General features: G+C 38.6%; 1 protein-coding gene across 3 annotated transcripts in view; it reads left to right on the top strand.

Moving 5' to 3' along the window:
* Positions 1-23,113, top strand: part of TPD52L1 (TPD52 like 1) — a gene marked incomplete at both ends in the record, with an annotated part of 35,549 nt that overhangs the window by 12,079 nt on the left and 357 nt on the right. The window contains 4 exons of one of the 3 annotated variants that reach the window (XM_080700462.1): positions 6,650-6,751; positions 11,672-11,686; positions 13,107-13,145; positions 16,327-16,387. In XM_080700462.1, the coding sequence (XP_080556588.1) occupies positions 6,650-6,751; positions 11,672-11,686; positions 13,107-13,145; positions 16,327-16,387 (217 nt within the window). The remainder of the gene's footprint in view (positions 1-6,649; positions 6,752-11,671; positions 11,687-13,106; positions 13,146-16,326; positions 16,388-23,113) is intronic. The other 2 variants (XM_080700461.1, XM_080700463.1) reach the window with 2 other exon arrangements.

Here is a 23,113-nt window from a genome sequence, read left to right on the forward strand (position 1 = left end):
TTCTTCTTCTTCTTCATTTTTACTGGTGCATTGTAATTACACGTCATGCAGAGAATCAAAGTGATACAAACATACATGCACACAGTACTTGCTGTATTTCTCTTGGAATCTCACCTGGATGGCCCCCTCACTCTCAGTACATGCTAGTGAGACTGGTAGTGATACCTTCATATCATATTGGTAGTGTACCTTCATACACTTCCATTGACATTATAATGCATATGTGAAATTGTCAATGCCAATCTCAATATCATATATGGGGAAGGGGAGGAAATGGAGAAGGAGCGGGGTGTGGGGGCTCACTAAGAGCTATGTGCCCTATAACTCTAAACTACATTGTGATGTAAGACTACAAAGCACCATTAAAGATAAATTTTTTAAAAAGGAGGATGTATAAATCAACCAACCACACAACTTCAAGAGAGGGTCTTTCTTCAACCGTTTTTGCTTGGCTGCTAAAAGTAACGGGAGGGTCTTAATCAAATGCTGGAGGAATGATAACAAAATCCATTTCCCCAGAATTAATTAAATCCCGGTCCTGTTAGTTTCCATGCCACCTGCTCAGGACAGGACGTCAGGGAAGGAGGAGCTATGGTTGGGTTAGATTGGGTAGAATTAGATTTCAAAACACCAAAAAAGAATTTCATCTGTCAGGGGATGTGTGTGATTCCCAGAGGCAATACTTTGCATACTGATTAAGCAATCATGACCTATTTAGCTTGATTTATAATGAAAAGAAAATCTATGGTATGTTAATGAAAGATCTTGACATATTTTACTCTGCAGTAGGATTCAAATTGCAATGGGACCTGATGAGTAGGAATAATTACACAGCCGCCTCAAATTAGGGCCTTTCTAGAAAGATTCCAGGAACACGGGAGCAGGTCAAAGGATCATGGTGTCCAGAGTTTGTTCTTATCTTTGTTCTTGTCTGTTTTTTTATGTGCCTATATTTGATAGAATCTAAGAATACACAGGAATATCCTGGCCTTTTTGTCTTTTGTTCTTTTTTTTTTTATGTTGTCTTTAGTCTTCAAGGTAAGGAGGGAGGGGGCTTTAGGGTGAAGAAGAGAAATTGAGCAGGAGCCAGGCATGGGCACCCATACCTATAATCCCAGTCCTTGGGAGGTTGACACAGGAGAATCACAGGTTCGAGGACAGCCTCAGAAACTTAGCAAGGCCGGGCGTGGTGGTATACACTTTTAATCCCCACGCTTAGGAGGCAGAGACAGGAGGATCGCGCTGGTTCGAAGCCAGCCTTGCTGGCTTAAAAGACCCTGTTTCCAAAATTCAAAAATATATTTTAAAAAAGGTCTGGGAGTGTAGCCCAGAGGTAAAAGGGCTTCCAGGAATCCCAGAACCACCAAAAAAACAAAACAAAACAAAAAACAAACAAACAAACAACAACAAAAAAAAAACCTTAGCAAGGCCCTAATCAATTTAGTGAAACCCTGTTTCAAAAATATAAATAAATGAAATAGGGCTGGCGCTCCCTAGTGCACAATTGATAGCTCGGAGGCAGAGTGCTCATGGGTTCAATTCCCAGTATTTCCATAAAATAAATAAAAATAGGAGAATAAGAAAGGAAACAGGAAGCAGGATATGCAACTTGTGGCGGGCCCTTTAAACCCATATGCTTTCTTTAGTTATTCAGTGTTCTACTTTGTAAACACATGAAATTCTCCAACTAATAAACCTGGAGTTGTGCCACAGGCCAAATGTCAGGTCTACAGAGGGTGGGAAGGAATTTAAACTATTCCATCTTTTTGAAAGCTTAATAACTTCATCCTACACACAGAGGAGTGAAAGCCTAACATGCACTTTAGGAGCTGCAAGGTGCTTCGAAATGGAAGTTAGTTTATGATTTATTTGCTCTTTGATGTTGAGCTTCTAAGACTTCCAGCCATTATGGTCAGGAATGATGATTATCTCTTTTTATGAAGAGCCCCTTGTAGGGCTGTTGAGTTCAGAAATACCAGCAAAGATTAAAGACCTCATTTAAAAAGATACTTACCCAGTCTCTCAAACAGTTGTTCATTCTTCTTACCTTTAGGCCTTTATCATATTACACGAGGCAGGAAGTTGATTCTTTATTTCTAGATCCAAGTGGCAAACTTATGTTTTGATAACGCATTTAGAGAGTCTTTGGAAGAAAATAATCCTATTTTTTTTTTTTTTTTGGTATCTTTGGTGAAAGACTGCATATACAGCCATTAGAGGAAAGCTGTCTTTTAAATCTCATAATAGGAAATACATTTGTGGTATGAAATGTCTTCTTGTAAGATGACTGTTGAATTTTTAATCTTCTAGTTGGGTGTAGAAAAATGCCTGAAGTCAAAACTGTTCACAAGACCATGTGCTCTCTTCTTTTGCTTATTATTTTAACTTTGAAATTAGTTAAGTCATGATACAGGAATCTTTGTGGAAAGACAAGAGAAGGCTTTTTACTTGGCTTATGTTTGGCTTGTAGAGGAAGATCCCCTGTGTGCTGGCCCAACAACTAATCTAATCTATACAGGCTGGTAAATGATTTCCATTCCAGCCAAACTGAATATTTGAAAAGTAAAGCCTATTTTCTTGTTGACTTATTTTGAAAAACAGGAAATGTACTTGCACTCAATGTAACCGGGCATCTTCTTCTTGTGGAGTTTGCTCCTGGTGAGTCAGGCACTGGAGATGCCAGATGCACAAGAGGAATTTCTAGAAAGTTCAGGCAGGTCATAGGGACAGATTTGAAAACCCTGATTGCAACACGATGTCAAAAAGAAAGAGCCGTGCAGAGGAGGTTGTAGGAACAGAGGAGAGATGCACACTACAGGCTTCTTGAAGCTTACACTTGCAAGGTTTCTGCTGCCCAGTGCACAGTTGAGAGCAACCTGTGGTTGTCTTAACGTCTCTCCTTTTATTTAAGGAAAACAAATGTCGTTCCTCCATTTTGTCAATTGCATAAAAGTCAACCTCGCTGTAACGATCTATAGCTTAAAAGGAGAAATGTTAGTAATCTAAAATGCTAAGCACTCTATTTAAAGTACAGTGTTGTCAATTAGAATATTAATATTTAAGTCCTTTTTATTATTTAAATATTGTACATAGTTTTACATGGGAGGGTTGTAAAGCAATTTTAAGTGTCAGTAGTACAAACTTTGTGCAAAATTCTGTGCTCTAATAAAATGCAATTGCACCAACTTCTCTGAGGGGTTATCAGTGGCCTGGCAGGAGGGTCTTTCCTCAAGACTCAAGCTCCTGTCTTCTGGTTGGTGATTTGTATTGCATATTCAATTTTAAGATCAAGTTCAATCTGGACTCTGCATAAAATTACAGAGTCTGGCCAGTACACCACTGAGTATTCTCCACTTATACTATGATGGAGTAGATTCCTTAGAGCTTTTAAGTTCTCTGAGCCCAGTGTCCTATTTCTCCTGGGTCCCTGGTTACTTTATTATTAGTAATCACTTCTTGCCTCATAGCTTCTTCCTCTCATTTTAACCTTCCTCTCAGCTTAAACTTAACATCTTAAATCTTTCTCTCAACTATTGATCTCTAAGCGTATAGGTAAAATGGTACCATTTTCAAGAAATATGATTATTAGCATAGGCAAAAGGTGGAAAACCATGAAGATAAAATGGATCACAGAATTCTTAAAATATAGTGTAACTATTTCTCCCCATGAACACTGGTGTTCTAGAAAGCTGACCCAACTTGCCTTCAAATGTCAGTTGCTTCCATGGCAACAAGGCATTTTGGAGGAGGGTGTCTCTTGGGCCTGGGTCCCAGCTCCACCCAGTCGCCTCATTCATCCTCTGTAACCTGAAGATTTCCCCTCCCCTGCCCTTCTGATTTGACATTAATTCTCAGATGTAAGAAATCCTGCCAGGCATGGTTGTGCATGCCTGTAACCCCAGTACTTAGACGCTGAGACAGGAAGAGCGCAGGTTCAAGGCCAGTCTCAGCAACTTATTGAGATCCTGTTAAAAAAAAAAAAGAAAAAGAAGAGGAAGAAGTTAGGGCTGGGGTATAGGTCAGAGATAAAATGCTTCTTGGGTTCAATCCCCATGGGAGGAAGAGAACGAGAAAACAAACTAAGCCATTCTAAAGTTTTTCTTAAACACCACTAAGCTATCCATATGGCTTCATTGCAACACTGAAATTTTACATAAAAAGGGATGTGTTTTCACTGTGGGGACCTGCATATCACTAATTCCACAAGAAAGCCTCAGGTCTCTGTGTATACCCACCTTTTATTTTGCTGCAGCAGGGTGTTTAAAATACAATGTAGCTAACACGGCTTACAATATGAATGCCTTCTTAGCTATTTTAATTATTTGATGGCTTAATTTATAAGCCATCAAAGTCAGAATGACATATATACACAAGTGTTAAAAAGATGCTTCTTATCTCAAAATTCAAAATCTTCTACGATACATAACGCTAGACAATACAGAACAGCTTCCAAATAAATTAAACTTTGGGTCAAACTGCAAGAGAAGCGATACCTGACCAGAATGAGAAGGACCTCTCTAGCTAGGGGCCAGTCCCAGCCTCCTGCGAAGGCCAGGGTTCCTGTAGGCTAGATCTTCACTCTTCACACTGCTGCAGCAAAAATAAAGGGTAGTCATATACAGAGACTGAGGCTTTGTTGTGGAATTAGCGATATGCAGGTCCCTACAATGGAAAACGAATCTCTATTTCTATGTGAAATGTCAATGCTGTAATGAAGCCCTATGGTGTTCAAGAAAGAATTTAGGACTCTCTCTCTCTCTCTCTCTCTCTCTCTCTCTCTCTCTCTCTCTCTCTCTCTCTCTCTCTCTCTCTCCCCACCCCTCCCTCCCTCCTTTACATTTCTTAGTAGACTTTCTTCTCTCTGCTTTGCCCAATTCCCTTCTCAACTTCCCATCCTTCCCCTAAAGCTCAGACCCATTTTGCTGACACTCACTTGACCAAAGGCCCCAGGGACCTCTGGCCCTGTTCAAAGATGGCTGTTACAGTCTTCTTAAGGCTACTGGCATAGGTCTTTCTTTTTAATTCTTCAAAGTGGGACACTTACAATACAACACAATCCTTTTCTTGTCAAATTTGATGGCATCGCAAAGAAAAACAGCTAGAGGAGAGGCCCTAAAATAGCAGAGAGCCCGGCATGCTCCCAGGACAGAAAGGATTCCGCCCGGGTGGCTGAGCTGGTGAAAGCAGGAGGGAGAGCAGACTGCAGGTTGGGCTGTGTGTGGCTGCCCTGCAGCCTGCACAGAGCAACTGCGTCTTTTACTGAGTGAAACTAGGGGCTGGTGCAGGATTTGGAAAGGACAAATGATATGCTTTGCCTTAGTGGTTTTGTTTTTAATATGCTTTTATTGATGAATTGTCATTCTACATCACAATGGTATATCACAAAGTGATATAATACCATATTGATAAAGAGATTTAAGGCCTAAGCGAGGCCAAGGCGCATGTTCTGGTGCATTGACTAGAGTCTGGCATTCCGTCTGGGTCTGGATGTCTCGTGGGAGATGGAAGGCGTGGAGGGAGGGGGGATTTCTGTCACAGCTGATTTTGTCTGATATAAAGCCTTCCTAAAAGTGCCACACATGTCCAAGTGCTATAGGCCTCGAGTGGCTTTGGGGGGACTTACCTGGGAGGGAGCAGCATATATGTTGGAAGAATACAGCATGCACATTATAAGAATTAGTTTCTTTTTTATTCTGTACAAAAATTTTGTAGGTTTCTTTTTATTCCTCGGTATGTGTCTGTTATTTCTCACTTCATTAACAAACTCTTAGAAATCCCTTGGCCTTTTCTGGGCGCTGTGGCTGTCCTCGTTGTCCTTCCTGTCACCATGCTTAAAACCTCAGGACAGCGCTTTCGTCTTGTTTTTGTCACTTATGGTCCATTCCACCTCTGTCCATTCCACCTCTGTCACCCACCCTACTGCCTTTGTGTGGGGGTGACAGGGGAGTGTGCTTTGGGGTGTCACTATTCCCTAGTGTTTACTGGGTTTCTCCTGTATCCTTCTAACAGTAATTGGTGACACAAAGATGAATGACTCCCTTGCCCTTAAGATGTCACAGTCTAGTAGGGACACAGGCCTATTAAAAAGTAACCGGTACTGTATCCCCAAATCTGTTTTGACCAAAAGAAATAACTATATTATCATCAGATTATGTGCCCTTATTATTTCTGAGCTATAAATATTAGAAAAGTAAGTTATTAGTTGTATTTTTTTCTTCTTCTGGTTAATTTTACCTGAATTGACAATATAAGCTTAGATTTCCTTTCAAAAGCCAATATTTTCTATTTTTTATATTATCTTTGGTGGCTAGAGTTATCACTGACCAAAGACTCTTCGTAGCATTAATACAGTTCTTTAAAAACACCGCTCTGAGCAGTTCCAGTATTTTTCATGAAGGCCTGTGCTTTTAGCTCTGTATCTTTTTTGTACGTTCTTCCTGAATTCAGAGACTTTCCCTCTTATGAACGAACAGTAGTCAAACCATCACCTCCAAATTAATGAATCAGTGACTTCTGTGGGTCCTCTTCTTCCTACATCTATTTAGGAAAGGGAATTTCCAAAGTAAGGAGAAAGAAGGAAGACGAACATTTTATGGGCGATCATGGTCGATAAACTGTGTTGCTTACCATGGTTCCCTTTTACTTCTAGATACAAGAAAACACATGAAACCCTGAGTCATGCAGGGCAGAAGGCAACGGCAGCTTTCAGCAACGTGGGGACGGCCATCAGCAAGAAGTTTGGAGACATGAGGTACGAGGGAAAGAACCATGGGGACCGAGTGAGCCTTGTCTAATGGCTGGTCTTAATGTATTGGGGAGCTTCCTGGGGATTGAACCCAGGGGCATTCTAGCTCTGAGCTACAGTCCCAGTCCTATTTATTTATTTATTTATTTATTTATTTGTTTATTTATTTGTTTATTTATTTATTTATTTATTTATTTATTTATTTGTATTTTGCATCACTGGGGATGGAACCCAGGGGCATTATATCTCCCAGCTACACCTCCAGCCCTATTTTTTAATTCTTTATTTTAAAACGGGGTCTCACTGAGTTGCAAAAGGCCCCACTAAGTAGCTGAGGTTATCCGTGAACCACAGTCCTCCTGTCTCAGCCTCCCAAATGCCGGGATTATTTTTTATTTTTATATTTATTTATTTATTTATTTATTTATTTATTTATTTATTTATTGCAGGTCTGGGGATGAAACCCAGGGGCATTTGACCTCTGAACTATACCCCCTGCCCTATTTTTTATTCTTTATTTTGAAACGAGGTCTCACTGAGTTGCAAAGGGCCCCACTAAGTAGCTGAGGCTGTCCTCAAACCGCGATCCTCCAGGTCTCAGCCTCCCGAATGCTGGGATTACAAGCGTGCGCCACCACGCCCGGCTGTTTTTTAAATTTTAAACAGAGTCTCACTAAGCTGCTGAGACTGGTTTCGAACATTACTAAGACTGGTCTGGAACCTGTGATCCTATTATCTCAGCCTCCTACGTACTTGGATTATAGACTTGCACCACTATGCCTGTCTTTACATCTTCATTCTTAATGACTATTGACATCCAGTACATAGTGGTAACAAATTTTGAAAACACTCCTCCTACAATATCATCATTTTCAGTATTTCACGACTATATCAAACCAGGGTGCACATAAAGAGAAATTTTGAAATGAGATCCAAATGTCATCACTGTAGGTACTGGGAAAAAACATAATATTGGCCATTTATATTTTTATATTATGTACAAGGAAGTTGTCTTGTATAGTTATTTCCCTTTTATATGCTTGTTTAAATACAACCCTGTCTGTTTATTTTGCATCTGGCCAATATGCCTTAGAAAATAGTTCTTAGAAATCAACTTCATTTTTTTTCTAGATATCAAGTCGTTAAACAAAAACATTTCAATAAATTTTAAATTTCTTGACTTTAAAATTTCTGCATGTACTCATTTCATTGGGTTCTTAACCTATTATTTTATTTCTTACTATGCAGCTTTGATACCTAACAACAGATATTTATATCTTTATGTCTAATTTATATTTGGGCTTCAAAATTGCTAGATTATGCCCATTAAACATGAAGCATCTTAACTAGGTATTCATTAAGATAAAGTTAGGTAAGAGTATGTGCATGAAACTGGTATATTGTTATATCTTCTTTTTTTGGCACTGGAGGTTGATTTTTAACTACTAATGCACCATCGAAAACAATTGAAATTCTTTAGAGACAGCTTGTAATGATGAGGTAAACCTTTGGATTATTAGTTATCTATAATATTACTACAAATAAGTTTTTCAGTTATTTCAATGCATGAAGACATTTATCTAAATGAATTCAATAGTTCCTTAGAACAGGAAAGATTCTTTCAATTGAGAAAAATATTTTGCCATTTTTATAAAATTGTTCTCTACATACTTATTTTAAGTCTTTAACTTGAATGCTAGGACCTCTCCATAACACTACCAACTAAAATAGTGTTTTTCATATTCAGGGGATCTTACAGACACCTCTGGAGCCCCTCTGCCTCAGTGAGGCTTGGGTGGAGTTTAAGGAATCTGTCACTGAAATAAGTATTCAGACAATTCGGCTTTAAGTAATCAGGTTAAAAGGAGGTTGGATATAACTTAGCTCACTTGTACCCGAATGTGCTTATTTATAAAACAGGGATAAGAGTACAGGGTTGGGTTGGGGATGTAGCTCAGGAATTGAGTATGAACTTTATGAGGCCCTGAGTTCCATTCCCAGCTCTGCAGAAAAAGGAAAAAAGAAAAAAAGAGTAGCAACTTATAATTAATATGATATTTAAATTATTATAATAATTGCATTATTATAAAGGTAGCAGAAGAGAGTCAGAAGTGGCATAAAGAGTATGTATTAAGCACTCTGTAAGTGCTAGTTTTTATCTTTATTAAGTGGCCATCTCAGATACAAGGTGACCCGCATGATGGAAATGAGGAAGTGCCCATTAACAGGAGCTCACTATATATATATATATATATATATATATATATATATATATATATATATATTTTTTTTTTTTTTTTTTTTTTTTTTTTTTTTGCGGGTCTGGGGCTGGAACCCAGAGGTATTTGATCTCCAAGCAATTTTTTATTCTTTATTTTGAAACCAGGTCTCACTGAGTTGCAGAGGGCCTCACAAGTAGCTGAGGCTGTCCACAAACCGTGATCCTCTGGTCTCAGCCTCCCGAATGCTGGGATTACAAGCGTGCCCACCACGCCCGGCTCACTATGTTTTATAAAGCTCCTCCCTCACTGTTTTTCTAAATAGCAAAGAATGAAAATTGTTGCATATATATAATAAGTTGACATTTATGTTAATACACTAATCAGACGTGAAGACTGTTCCTCCTGATTTAACGTGGCTTTGTTTTAGTACAGTAGGTAACCTGTTTTCCAGGAGTTCCAACATTTTCACAATTATGTTCCATATAAAAGATTCATTTTGATTATAAACTGGCTAAAGATGCTAGAAAATTTATCCTATGCTTATGGAGACTTGAATACAGTCCTGAAATATTGTATGCAGTTGGAAAATTTCAGTACGATATTCTTATACTGTTCTTAAACTATAATTTCTAACATTTGTGTATGAGTGAGGATAACTTTCTGCAAAGGCAATAAGTGTTACAAAGAATTTTGTTTACACCTATGCTAAAATAAGTAACATATATGTATAAGTTATTTTGAAATTGCTGGGGATGGAACCCAGGGGCATTCTACCCAGTACTGCAAAAAAAAAAAAAAAATTGCTGAAGATAAATAAAGACTATTAAATGAGAAAAATTAGAAGGTTTTGACATTTTGCTCAGATGAACGTGCCAATTCATAAAATGGCAGTGGGAAAAGTTAAAATTTCAGCACAGTTATTTTATTATAAACTCTTCTTTGGTTTAAAATATATTGTTTTTTATTTTATTAGTTATACTATGAATGTATTTTGCACATTCTGGGAATAAATTTATGAACTTGCTCAAAAGCTTATCCATTAAATTTAGATAACCTTAGAAGAAAAACAGTACCTTCACAGTTTTTCTTTAAAATAATTCTACATTTGCTGGGCATGGTGGCACATGTCTCTAATACCAGCTCCTCCAGAGGCTAGGGCAGGAGAATCACAAATTTAAGACAGGCTGACATTTTAGCAAACCTTCAAAATAAAATAAAATAAATAAGGCCAGGTGTGGTGGCACACACTTGTAATCCCAGCATTCGGGAGGCTGAGACAGGAGCATTGTTTCGCAGACAGCCTCAGCTACTTAGTGAGGCCCTTTGCAACTCAGTGAGACTCTGTTTCAAAATAAAGAATAAAAAATAGGGCTGGGGGTGTAGCTTGGAGGTAGAATACTCCCTGGGTTCTATCTCCAGTACTGGAAAAAAAAATAAAAATTTTAAAAAACTTAAAATAATCCAGGGGTGTGATTCAGTGGTAGAATATTGCCTAATATGTATGAGGTCCTGAGTTTAATTCCAGTATTACACAAATAAATAAAATGTGGGCCTTTAGGATTTATGTTTTTATATAAAAGCATACACACACACACACACACACACAAACACACACACACGTTTGTTTGTTTGTTTTTGTGTACTGGAGATAGAACCCAGCGGCATTCTACCTCTGAGCTACATTCTCAGCTCTATTATATTTTTATTTTGAAACAAGATCTCACTAAGTTGTGGAGTGCATTGCTAAGTTGCTGAGGCTGGCCATGAAGCTGTTCTGCCTCCCAAGTACTGGGATTATGGTGTATGATGCTTGGCAAAATACATTATATTTCCTGAGCTAAATATGATTCTTGTTTTAATCTGACATCACCACTGAGTGATGTCATCTTGGGCCAGTCATGGAATGACTGAGTCTCTTTCTCCATCTGAAAAATAACATTGATAATGTCTGTCTCGCCAAAATATTTACTGTGAAGTTAAAATGAAGTCAGACTTCTGAAAGTATCTCTGAGGAAATGCAAGCTGTTGGAATCGTTTCTAAAATAATATTGGCATCTTCTCAGAATGTCTCAGTTGAATTTGTTCAAACTGTGGTCTGGTGGGGATGTAATGTTTGGAGGAGGCAGAAAATGTTAGTGTCTTGCTATTCCTATGTAGCATGGAAAACAACAATTATAAGCTAAATTTATAATATGTTGGTAAAAATCTTTAAGACAATTAAAAATTCAGTACATTCTGCCCTCTGTATCTGTGAGTTCCACACCTAACCACTGTGGGTTGAAATATTTTAAAAAGAAAAAAGAAAACTATTAATCTGAACTGAACATAGATTTTTTTCATGTCAGTATTCCCTACACAATATAGTATAACAGTATTGATGTGGCATTTGCCCTTTATTAGGTATTACAAGTAATCTAGAAATGATTTTAAATATACAAGAGGATGTATGTTATATGCAAATACATTTTATTTATATCAGAGGTATTAGCTTTGAGGATTGTGGCGTCCACATAGGGTCCTGAAAACGATTTCTCTCAGATGCAGAGGGCTGACTATATAATTAAAATAGGTGGTGAATACAAGTATCTAATCTTTATCTCTGAACCCTTCAAAGGGGACAAGAGGGGCAGTGCTGTCATTTCTCTGTATTCTTTATGCTAACTCTGCCCCGCTCTTTCTTCTCTTTCATGCTGCCTGGCTGCAGGTCTCACTCCATCGGGTAAGCACAGAACAGCTACATAGTTTTCCGAAGGGTGCACCTGACTAGCAAGATGCCAATTATAAGACACCTAATCCGTTCGAATTTATTTAAGCACATATTTATCTCAGTTCTGAATTGTTTTCACCAATTTCACTTGTTAGGCAATCTTATAAGAATTTCTTTCTGCATCGGCAAGGTCCTTAGACTTGAAAAAGACGACCCCCCCAAAAAAAACTAATTGAAAATCGAGAGTAGTGTATTTTTATGAAACTTCTAGAAAGTGAAGTTAAAGAACCCAAAATTGTTTTCTCTTGAGTGTTGTGATTCTCTGAATTTTTCAAAACTTATTTGCGCTGCTGTCTCACCTTCAATGTTTCTGTATCTTCTGAAATCAAAAGTAAGAAAGGTTGGTAGAAACGCATGCATATTAAGAAGTTTAACATGGTCAGTTACAGGCCTTTTTATTAAGCCTTCTTTTACCTAGACTTTTATCCTAAATTGGAAAAATCCTAAGAAAGTGCTTATGTTTAAAGAGATGAAGATATTGGTAATGCTAACTTTCTTTTAGTGATGTCTTTTAAATGTGACTTCTGAGGAAATTGTTTGGCCTCTAATTTCTATATGGAGTATCTAGGGTAAGACTATAAGTATCCCCTGAATTTCTTTTATTTTTTTTTCCTTTTTATTTCAGTAATGTGCTTTACCATACTAATGACATCAGTGGATATCATTGGGGGAGGGTGACAAATCTGACCCAACACCTATTAGTTTCTTGGGAGAAGAGAAAGCAGGGACCATGCTGACAGGTGGATGGGAGACAAAGCAACAGTCCAGGAAAATAGAGCCCAGCCTGATTTCTGAGTAGAACTCAACAGATAACATCAGGCAACCAGAGGGCAGATGAATCAGCTACTATAGGATTAAGAGGATGAACCTCTTACACTTCTCAAGAATGTTTATACTAACAGTTAAACCACAGTGGATATAGAAATCCCTCCCTCCATGTTGGACTGTATGAATTATGTTAGTCTGGCACATGCTTCCTTGACTGACTTTATTTAACCATGCACATGCCTCTGGACAGTTTCTCTACAATGGAACAATCAGCGTCTACTTGCCTGGCTGTACTTCTCTGCTCTTCTGAGCAGAGAAGGGAATGGAGACCCGGTTTGGACCTAGACAATATACATACATGTTCTCAGATTTCCTGTAAGGATTGTAATGAAATAGAATAGTGTGTGACCATGGACCATCTACTCTCCTTCATATCTTTGGAAGCTGACTGTGGCCTCTTAAACCGAAGGAAAACAAATATCATCTTGGTTGGATGGACGGAATATTAGAAATTGCTGTTTTAGAACTGTGTGGAGGGAGTTTTTCATGTACTTATGTTGTGCTATCTTTTTTCTCCCCCCCTTAATCTTCTTTTGCCCTGAAGCTACTCCATTCGACATTCCATAAGTATGCCTGCTATGAGGTAATGTGTGCCCAATATTTTACATAACCTTATGCAGAATGTGTATGAAGTATCACTTTATTGATAGTTACTTGTGAGCTTCCCTCCCCACTCCCCTTTATGGGAAAGTAAATTGCTAAAGTGAAAGGCTGGGCAATGGGCCTGGGCCTTTGACTAGGCCAGACTTTCCTGTGTGATCCAAGACAAGGGACTCAACCTACCTCAATCTCCACTCCTTTTTCCATACATTGCAAGAAATAAGGCCCACCTCACATGGGTGTCATGAGGCCAAAACAGAATAACTTGTGTAAAGCACTGAGGATAGGGCTTGGGACATTTCAAGCAAGCACACATGTAAGGGTAGAAATAGATTTGTTATTTTAGCAGATCTAAGTGCAAGCCTGGGAAAACATCTGAAAGGAAAGAATAGGAAGCTAAGAGGGCTAATGGTCCTAGATAGGATATCATTATAAAATGTCACTTAAATACTTTCTTGCAAGTAAAAACTTGCAAGAAAGACATTCCCAGGTTCAAGGTTGCATGTGTAATTGCAGTGATGCAATAAGATAGAATCAAAATGGTAGTCATAGTCTGGATGAAGGGATGTTTGGGAATCAGAAGAGGCAGGATGTAGCCCAACTCTGCTGAGAATTAATGTTGGACCCTTGGGAAAGCCACCTCATGGGTATCCCTGTCAGTGTTCTTAAAATAAGAGTCTGGATAGCTGGGCGTGGTGGCACATGCTTGTAATCCCAGTACTTGGAAGGCTGTGACAAGAGGATCGCAGGTTCGTGGCCAGCCTGAGCAATTTGTGAGGTAAGGCCCTTCACAACTTAGTGATACTCTGTTTCAAAATAAAGAATAAAAAATAGGGCTGGGGGTATAGCTTGGAGGTAGAATGCCTTTGGATTCCATCCCCAGTACTGTAAAAAAAATAAAAAATAAAAAATAGGCTGGAACCAGATTCACTGCTCTTTCCAAGGTACTTCCCAGAACACCAGAGCTGCCTGGGTGGCAGGGAGGTCAAGCCCCTGAGACCGTCCCCCAACTTCAGTCGGCACTGTTCTCTACCTGCTTCTTAGTATGCACTGTGGTTGGAATACCTCATAGAGGTCATTCAGTTATGTTAGTTTGAGACCAATAAGGCCAAGTTCTTTCTAGGAGCACTTTTTTTGCAGTGCTAAGTTTGTAGTTTATGCATAATATGATTAAATCTGATTTAGCAATTTCTCCCTTTTCTCCAGCGTGCATTGTAGTATAATTCGATTAGAGGAATGTCTGCTCTGTCTTATGAAATCTCTTTCACACTGGGGTTATTTGATTAATTGGGTAATTTGGAAACTTAACCACAATATTTGGTTTGCTATATTTGGGAGTGAGTAAGGAGTGCAGATCAAGATTGCTGAGTTCATCAAATCAACCACTCCCTCTGCTGTAAGAACACACATTTGGGGTAGGGCAACGCAAGGCTTTTGGCTCCTTTACTTATCACATTTTAAAATCTGTGTGTCTAAAGAAGGACCAGAAAAAATTAACATAGCTTTGCTCTATGAACCAGGAATCTATCTAGGAGCTTATAGGCCAAATGCAACCCCCATGGACTTTCTGAAATTAACTTTTAAAGAAAAACTGACTTTAATCATGTAACACATGCCCATGAACCATGAGGCTTAACTCTTTGCCTGCTGTGGGCTTGTGTAGCTGAGGGAAGACAAGAAGTCATGGGAACAAGTCAGCCATATAAAACCTGCACTAAAAGTAAGGAGCCATCGAAGTGTAACTCACTTATATGTCATTGTGAAACAGAGGTATTATGAAGGATTCCTCCTGGGAAGTTGAGCAGTGTTTGAGTCACATACCAGGTGTGATTCCATACCTGGGTCCTCTCAGCTCACCACTGTCAACCCATGCAGCATGGATGCAGGTGTGTTCCTGTCCCTGTGAAGAATCAATGTCTCCAAAGTCAACCTCCAATATGTTTTTTAAGCTAGATTCACTTGAAAAATATCCTCTATATCCATTGTCTCTTACAGTATTAGAGCTATGGTTCATCTGGCACCATATGGCAAAACCCATATTTTATAGCCACTCTCTGTTATCAAGTTTCTCTAGGCCACTCCTACAATTTTTTTTCTAACCTTAAGGGAGAATCAAGAGTAGCTTATCAAATGTAGTAACATTTAGTTGAATTATCTGACCTGAAAACAATGACAATTCTTACTGTTGAAAGATGACATAAATATAAGATTTAAGGTACATCTTTGAATTCAGGTCCTATTTCTTTAGCTGGCTTTGTGAGGTCATTTTTAATGGTAATAATGACTTTATAACATCATATGGCCATGTCCTATATAGGAAACCAAAAAGCACCAAATGAAGTATTTACACTTAAAGCAACAAGATAGTGCACGTGTGCATGCATGCGTACACACACACACACACACACACACACACACACACACACACACAGAATGTGTCACAAGCAAAATGCCAATAAGCTGTTTTCTCTGCTAAGAAAACATATGGGCATATGCTCTTGGTGAAGAAAAAGAACTTATACCACTTTGATCAGGCATTAGACAGGCAATTTTATTTCAACATAAAATAATAAAAGCCTTAACTTTCAAAAATACCACTTCATGGAAATTGTCATAATTATGATTTTTTAAGGCATGGAAAAGAAAAATCTTTTGAACTTTTTTTCTATTTGAGCTATTTCTGTCTTGACTCGCATTTGTTGAAAAAAATAACTTTAAAATTCCAAGTAGGAAAACTCAGACATGACATTCTTCAGACAGATTTTTCCATTGCTTATAAAAAAAAAATTGAGTCAGGAAGAGGAGGAATATTGTGATAGAAACAACTAATAAATGAAAAATTAAGCTGTCTATCACTCCATCGACTCATTGGAAATTATTTATGATGCACTCTGGAATTATTATAGATGTGTCATTGCCACATGCTATATTATTTATTGCGCAGTTGGGTATCTGTTTTCCCTAGGAATATTCCATGTCAGGTTATGGTTTCTGGGCCTAACCTAGTAGAACCAAAGATATTTTAGAACATGGTTGTTGAAGGTGGCAAGTAGCCAACCAGCTCTGGTGCACAGGCGATATTTACCAATAGGAGCAGAAAACTAAACAGCATGGTTGCTAAGACGCTAGGTCTTTGGAGCTGACCTCTTTTTCTGTTATTTTAGGAATTCTCCTACTTTCAAATCATTTGAGGAGAGGGTTGAGACAACTGTCACAAGCCTTAAGGTACAGATGAAGTGAATTTTGTGTGATTGGGTCCATTTCATCAGGACAGCTTAGCCATTGCTGCTCTTAGTTCTTCAGGCAAGGCAGGACCCAGCATTCAGTACATTCAACAAGGCGGACCTCTTTCTTTTCATATAAGTCTGCAGATGACTTCACTATCGAGTAGTGCTACTGTATCCTTGGAGTTGTTTGTATAAGCCACTCAGGAGTGAAATTGTTTATTAAAGTGAATCGCCTTTGTGTTCTCCATTTAATCTACCAAAAAGCAGATACGTGAGAGAAGATCATGGGTAGGATAAAGGGTGTCTGTGTTCTGACTTCAGAATGTAAGTGAAGGTTCCATAGCAGCTCAGTGCTCCTTTGGTTTGGATGTGGACCAGCAAAAACAAATTGGATACCATGTGTTATAATGCCATCCACCACCCATCAGCTATCTAGACTTGTTTACTAAATTCACATCCTGAGCACAGCACAGTTTGCTGTCATGGAGGGGAGATTAAGGAGAGTTGCAAAATGGATCATTTTATAGTAATGTATTTGGTTCCTGCATATAAACTGAAAATTTGCCACCATCACAGGGTATTTAAAAAAAATTTTAGATTTATTGTATAAGCATAAATATCCACAGAGGAAAACGAGAACAAAAAATAATATTAGTCTATTTTTAAAAGATATAAATTTTTAAGCTGGGTGTGGTAATGCACGCTTGTAATCCCACTACTTGGGAGGCTGAGAAAGGAGGATTGCAGGTTTGTGGCCAGCCTCAGCTACTTATAATGCCCTCCACAACTTAGTGAGACCTGTTTCAAAATAAGAAATTAAAAAAATAGAGCTGTGGGTGTAGCTCAGTGGTAGAATGTCCTTGGGTTCCATCTTCAATTACATACACACACACACACACACACACACACACACACACACACAGTATAAACTTTTAAAACAAAAAAAATCATTGAGACTATAAAATATTTAAAGATATCACCTAAACAATAACTTAATTACATCCTGATATTATCATTATTATTTTGTATACAATTCATTTTTGTATTTCACTATTACTGAGAAAGTTATAAATACATTATCCATGACCAAATTAAGACTAGCTATGGCCACATGCTGATTCCTCAGCTGCTTCTGCTCTCACCTCCTGCTCCTTCCTGTGCTGCCTGCTGGGCGCTCCCAAGGGTAGGAACTACTCCTCACTGCAGGGCCCTGAAGCTCTTAGTGAATTTGGCCTGGAGGGTCTTTCAAGGGGTTTTCTACTTTATTAGGCCTGTGATCAGATGTTTCAGGACCAAGAATTCACCATGCCTTCATTCATTGCCTTCATCCACCCGCAGTTTCTAGTAATTTTACTGCTCTGCTTGTCAACATCACCACTTATCGAATGTGCAGGGATCAGTAGAAACCATTAGATCAACCCCCAAAAGCAAGAAAACTTTTTTATTTTATTTTTGTGTGTGTGGTACTGGGGATGGACCCCAGGGGCTTTCTTCCTCCAGGCTATACTCCCAGACCTATTTTATATTTTATTTGGAAACAGGGTCTCACTAAGTTGCTGAGAGCCTCACAAAGTAGCTGAGGCTGGCTTTGAACTTGTGCGATCCTCCTGTCTCAGCCTCCCAAGCATGGGGATTACAAGCATGCACTACCACGCCCAGCAAGAAAACTTTTTTTTCCATTTTTTATTTATTTATATATATATATATTTTTTGGTGGTACTGGGGTTCCTGGAAACCCTTCTACCTCCAGGCTACCCTCCCAGACCTATTTTATACTTTCTTATTTGGAAACAGGGTCTCTTAAGCAAGCGCGCCTGGCTTCGAACCTGCGCAATCCTCTTGTCTCCACCTCCCAAGCGCGGGGATTTCAAGCGTGTGCCACCATGCCCCATGAAAACTTCTTTTTATAGGAAGGACATGCAGTGTTATGAAGTGCGCGCTCTCTCCTTCTCTTTGTCTCTTCTCTCTCTTCTCTCTCTCTCTCTTTCTGTCTCTCTCATTTTATTGGTGCATTGTAATCATGCATCATAGTGAGATTCAAAGCAATCTGAACATACATCCATACATCACTTGGTGTATTTTCCTCCACATCACACCAGACTCCCTCCTCCTTCCTGTACATGTTAGCGCAATTTGTAGTTAAACCTTCACATATGGAAATCAATGTGTTTGAACTGTTGCCTTCCTCAACACTGCATGTTCCTCAACACTTCCATAACACTGCATGTCCCCAACCCCCTCCAGTATTCTACTGGTCTTTCTTCTCATTTATCTGAAGCACCTTTTGTTTTCTATTTTCTATCTAGCTTCCACATATGAGAGACACATACGACTTTCTGCAACTGGCTGATCTCACTTAATCTCTATTTTCATGTTTTGCTACAAGTAACATAATTATGTTCTTCTTTATGGCTGAGTAAAGTTCCATTTTGTGTATATGCCATATTTTCCACTGTGTATGTACAGTATTTTCTTTGTCAATTCATCTATTTATAGACACCTAGGTTAGTTACATGATTTTGTTATTGTGAATTGTGCTGCTATAAACATGGATATGCATGTATCACTATAATACTTTGGCTATGATTCTCTTGGAATAATACCAAGAAGTGATACAGCTTCTAGTGGTGTGACTATAATGGTTCTGTTTCTAGATTTTTGAAGAGTCTCCATACTGATCTTTTCAGTGGTTATACTAATTTACAATACCACCAACAGTGTATAAGAGTTCCCATTTCCCTGCATCTTCGCCAGCATTTATTGTTGTTTGTATTCTTGATGATTGCCATTCTAACTGGATTTATCTGGAGTCAATGTAGTTTTCATCTGCATTTCCCTGATTACTAATAATGGTGAACATTTTTTCATATACTTTTGGGCCACTGGTATTTCTTCTTTTAAGAAGTATCTATTCAGTTCAATTGCTGAATAGATATTTTATTGGGTTATTTGTGTTGTTAGTGTTGCTTTTTTGAGTTTTTTGTGTATTCTAGATTTAGTCCTCTATCAGAGGAATAGCCGGTAAAGATTTTCTCCCATTTTTAGCTTCTCTCTTCAGACTCTTGATTGCTTCCTTTGCTATGTAGAGCTTTTTATTTGAAATCCCGTCTATCAGTTCTTGGTTTTATTTCCTGAGTTTTGGGGGTCTTGTTGAGAAAGTCTATACCAGACATTTTTCTTGATAAAACATTGAGTATCAAAACAAAAAGTGAAAAAAATAAATCCCAGGAGTCAATTCCTCAGCCTTAGACAACCCAAGGAGGATGGATTCCGTGGCCTGCTAGACACTAAGTTCTGACCCAGGAAAAGTTGTACATTTGAGCTTTTCCGTAGGAGTTGTGAAGAACCAAAAGAAGAGTAAAAGACAACCTATTTTCATTTGCTCTTAGGAAACTCTCAAGCTCAGGATTCACACCTTAGTATTTGTTCCACACTCTCAGCCTTTTGCTGTTCTCACAGGACAAAAGGCAGAGCCCCCCACCCCCCAGATGGGTACACGACCAACTCAGCCCACCAGACTCCATCCCGTGTCCAGACCTCCTGAAAGCGCTTCTATGCTCCTGAAAGATTCTTTGCTTGTGATTGTCCTCAAGACTTACATCCCACACACCTCCTATCTCACAGCAAGGCCTAATTCCTCTTTTTCTGCCCACCCAGGCAATGTGGAGAATTCCTTATAATAATGTTTTGTGTAAAACCTCCTACTACATCAGTAATTACAAACTGCTCATTCCTTTTTTCCCCTGTATACTAAATAATTTAGAGATGTTTAACCCTTCTTTAGATAGCTTATTTTCTGCAGCTTAAGTTTGTGTTCTGAATTTTCTCCAAAATGTCTGTGTCATTGTCCACTTGGTTCCCGGGCTCATGAATCAGCGTGTATGAGTGAAAGCACTTGCAGAGCTCATTTTTCCATTCACACACCCTGCTCCTAGCTTGGCTTTTAGGAGCAGGATAGGGACACATGGTCATATTTATGTTCTATGGGACAAAATGTTGTAAGAGGCACTCCTGCCAGCTCCTCATGCAACCTGTCATGAATCATGTGGCATTTGTACCAAATCATTTGTTCTTTCTTTACACCCAATTCTATAAACAGTTTGATTTTTCATTACAACTTTCTGGCTCATCATAATCATACGAAAATTTTGTCTCATCTATATCCTTGAAGCATAGTATTTGATGGTACCTCTTCTGATGTCTCCTGTATAGTCAGTGGTCATACTTTTAAATGCATCCAAAACAAGACAAGTGCTTCTGTAAGCAACATACACAAAACCATATTTATTGTATTTGATCATGTCCCTGTGAAGCATGAGTAATTACATTCTTGCCACTCATTTGCTTTCCATCCACATTAAGCAGACTTCTTAATGTGTACATAACATGGCTGGAATAAAAACCTTTGCTTAAAAAAGAAGGCAAGAGCCGGGTGGTGGCGCACGCTTGTAATCCCTGCGCTTGGGAGGCTGAGACAGGAGGATCGCTCATGTTCGAAGCCAGCCTCAGCTGGCTTAAGAGACCCTGTTTCCAAATAAAAAAAAAAATATAGGTCTGGGAATGTAGCCTGGAGGTAGAAGGCCCCTGGGTTCCATCCCCAGTATCACCAAAAAAAAAAAAAAAAAAAAAAGGCAAGATATACTTTTGGGGTTTTTTTTGTGTGTGTTTTCTCAACCAACTATTTAATTATCAGAGATTAGGAAGCCCTACTCAGCAGTTCAAAGAAAATTTTATGCAAAGTATAATTATAATTTGGGGACAAGGGGGTGACAAATTCTTGAATGAAAGGCCATTATGAAGGGAAGGGCTCAGGAGGTGTTTATCGTTCACATCTTTCTTTGAGCAGTGTTGCAGCCCTAGCCTAAGTCCTGCAGCATGTAGTCAGTGAACACACCTGGTTAGGGAATTGCGATATTCTACCCTCTCTTACCTGAATTGATTTCTTTCAAAGCACTCCATTCCTTCTTTAATTAACTATTTTGATTTGAGAAAATAAAAAAGTGGAATAAACAGTGCCTAGAAGAAAACGTCAGTAATAGGCATTCCCCTGACTCAATACTGTGGGTGATTCTTATTGCAAAATATGTCAAAGAGAATGTGAATTTAAAAAGAAAAAAAAATGTGAACTATTAATAGTTATACTGAATTAATCTTACTTTTCTTATTAATACACTGAATTGATCTTATTTGTCTCTCTCAGGAAAGAAATAAACACAGTGACAAATCACATAGTTGAAAGCCCCCCAACACACACACACACACACACACACACCTCTTCCTGGTGCTAAGCGTAAAGAGATCAGTGCTCTAGGAAGGTCCACCCACTAAAGGGTGGGATCAGATCCACTCAGTCACCTGCTTTTGACTTATCTGTAAGTCAGGAATGGTTTTACATTTTGTTATGGTTGAAAAAAATCAAAACCAGAATAGTATTTGTAATGCTGAAAATTAAATTCCATGAAATTCACATTCCAGGATCCAAATCTAAATTCCTACTATAGCTGCTTACTACAGCAGCTGATTTGAATATCTGTGACCAAGATGATGTGTTCCCCGAGACTAAAATATTTACTCTCTGGCCCTTTAGAGAGTTTTTTTTTTTTTTTTTTTTTTTTTTTACCCAAACAGCAAAGAAAGTCAGTTTAGTAGCAGTTTAGGCAGAAAAGTTTAGTAGCAATTAGAGGAAAGTGTTTTGTAATGAATGGATTACCTTTAAACCCTGGTTAAGTATTCAAGGGCGGGCATAGCATCTTGGACACATTACCAGGGCTATGCATAAGACTTGAGTGATTGGTGACCAGCTTCCTTTTCCTCATTGAGAATGAATAAAGGAAGACCAATGTAAATATTAATAAGATTTGCATTATATATTTTGGACTATTAGATATTCTTTTAAAGGGCTTTTAAAAATAAGAATTTTTTTCAAAATACTTAAGTATAATTTTAAAATCCAGACTGATTTGTATTTCTATTTGGTCAGTTAGTTCACAAAACTTTCATTCTAGGAAATTTTTCTACTTTTAAGAAAGATGTCATGGTGGCCCATGTTTGTAACCCCAGCATTTGGGAGGCTGAAACCGGAGGATCGTGGTTCGCAGACAGCCTCAGCTACTTAGTGAGGCCCTTTACAACTTAGTGAGACCCTCCCTGTTTCAAAATAAAGAATAAAAATAGGGCTGGGGGTGTGGTTCGGAGGTCAAATGCCCCTGGGTTCCATCCTCAGACACGCAAAAAAAAAAAAAAAAAAATAGAATAAAAAATAAGGCTGGGAATGTAGCTCGAAGGCAGACTGCCCCTGGGTTCCAACCCAAGTAACACACACACACACACACACACACACACACACACACACACACGAGAGAGAGAGAGAGAGAGAGAGAGAGAGAGAGAGAGAGAGAGAGAGAGAGAGAGATGAGATTAGCAGGGCTTTGATCTTGATCTGTTGCCAACTCTCAAAGCAGAAAGAGAGATCAGGTTCCATTCAGTCATTCTACCTTGTTCGAAGACATTTGTCAGAAATTCAGCCTGTCCTGCTAAATCTCAAGTAGGAAGCCCATGCTTAAGTCATGTGAAGATATTTTTACATTTGTAAAAGTGAAGGAACTAATCTAAAATTCAATACTATTTTGATTAAATTGGTTCTGTAGGTGAATGGGGGTACATATTGCCAGCCAGCAGACCTGATAATACTTCTGAAAGAATTAGATTCTTGGGTGTAGAAACA

The sequence above is a fragment of the Muscardinus avellanarius genome (genome assembly GCF_963383645.1).
Source record: "Muscardinus avellanarius genome assembly, chromosome: 8".
Taxonomy (NCBI): domain Eukaryota; kingdom Metazoa; phylum Chordata; class Mammalia; order Rodentia; family Gliridae; genus Muscardinus; species Muscardinus avellanarius.